Source organism: Acyrthosiphon pisum, chromosome X, assembly GCF_005508785.2.
Source record: "Acyrthosiphon pisum isolate AL4f chromosome X, pea_aphid_22Mar2018_4r6ur, whole genome shotgun sequence".
Classification (NCBI taxonomy): domain Eukaryota; kingdom Metazoa; phylum Arthropoda; class Insecta; order Hemiptera; family Aphididae; genus Acyrthosiphon; species Acyrthosiphon pisum.
The window spans coordinates 68,374,547-68,375,298 of NC_042493.1; the positions used below are offsets into that span (position 1 = coordinate 68,374,547).

A 752-nucleotide genomic window follows, 5' to 3' on the forward strand; every position below is an offset into this window, starting at 1 on the left:
TAAATTTCAACGTTATGACGGATGAAAACACTCACCAATTAGACGGCAACGAACGAACAACGATGTGGTGATTATCCGTCATAACACAAACCTCGACCAATCAGCACCGGTATAGATTACCGACAGAGTATATATACCGGTGCATATCTACAGGAGAATCAACTATCCAGCCAACAGCCAGACTGTGAACACCTACTCTGCTGACCAACACTGCATCCAGCGTTCTCAACAGTTACTTCAACAGGGCAACAGCGCCCACGGTTCACACCCGAACCGGTCTCTACAACAGCCGTTTTCACCGCTTTCAACAGGGCACCAGCGCCCACGGTTCACACCCGAACCGATCAAACCAACAGCCGTTTTCACCGCTTTCAACAGGGCACCAGCGCCCACCAAAGCCGCCGTGGAAATGACAGCAACAACAACAGCCGTTTTCACCGCTATTCCGACAGGGCACCAGCGCCCAAGGTAAGCCGTCGCGAAAGCGACGGGTATCCACCTCCCACCGTTTATCTGTCGAGGGGCCGCGCCCTCTCATTGCCGCAGAATCCCATCCCTGACCAAACCAAACCCCCCTAAACCCACCCGTCACACCACGAGAAAATCGCTCTTTTCAGAGCTACAGTGTTAAAACCCTGAGTTTGTTACGGTCTTGCCATGGGCAAAACAGCTAACAAGCGGAAGGGCCCCGCGCATACACCCGGGAGTTCCAAGAAGGGACGTCCACATGCCTCACCATCACAACCGTCCAC

General features: G+C 53.5%; 1 protein-coding gene across 1 annotated transcript in view; it reads left to right on the top strand.

The window, feature by feature from the left end:
* LOC103309818 (zinc finger MYM-type protein 1-like) overlaps positions 1 to 472 on the top strand; it is a 16,399-nt gene extending 15,927 nt beyond the window's left edge. The window contains exon 5 of the mRNA XM_008186258.2: positions 154 to 472. Within this exon, the coding sequence (XP_008184480.2) occupies positions 154 to 472 (319 nt within the window). The remainder of the gene's footprint in view (positions 1 to 153) is intronic.
* Positions 473 to 752: the final 280 nt, after the last annotated feature.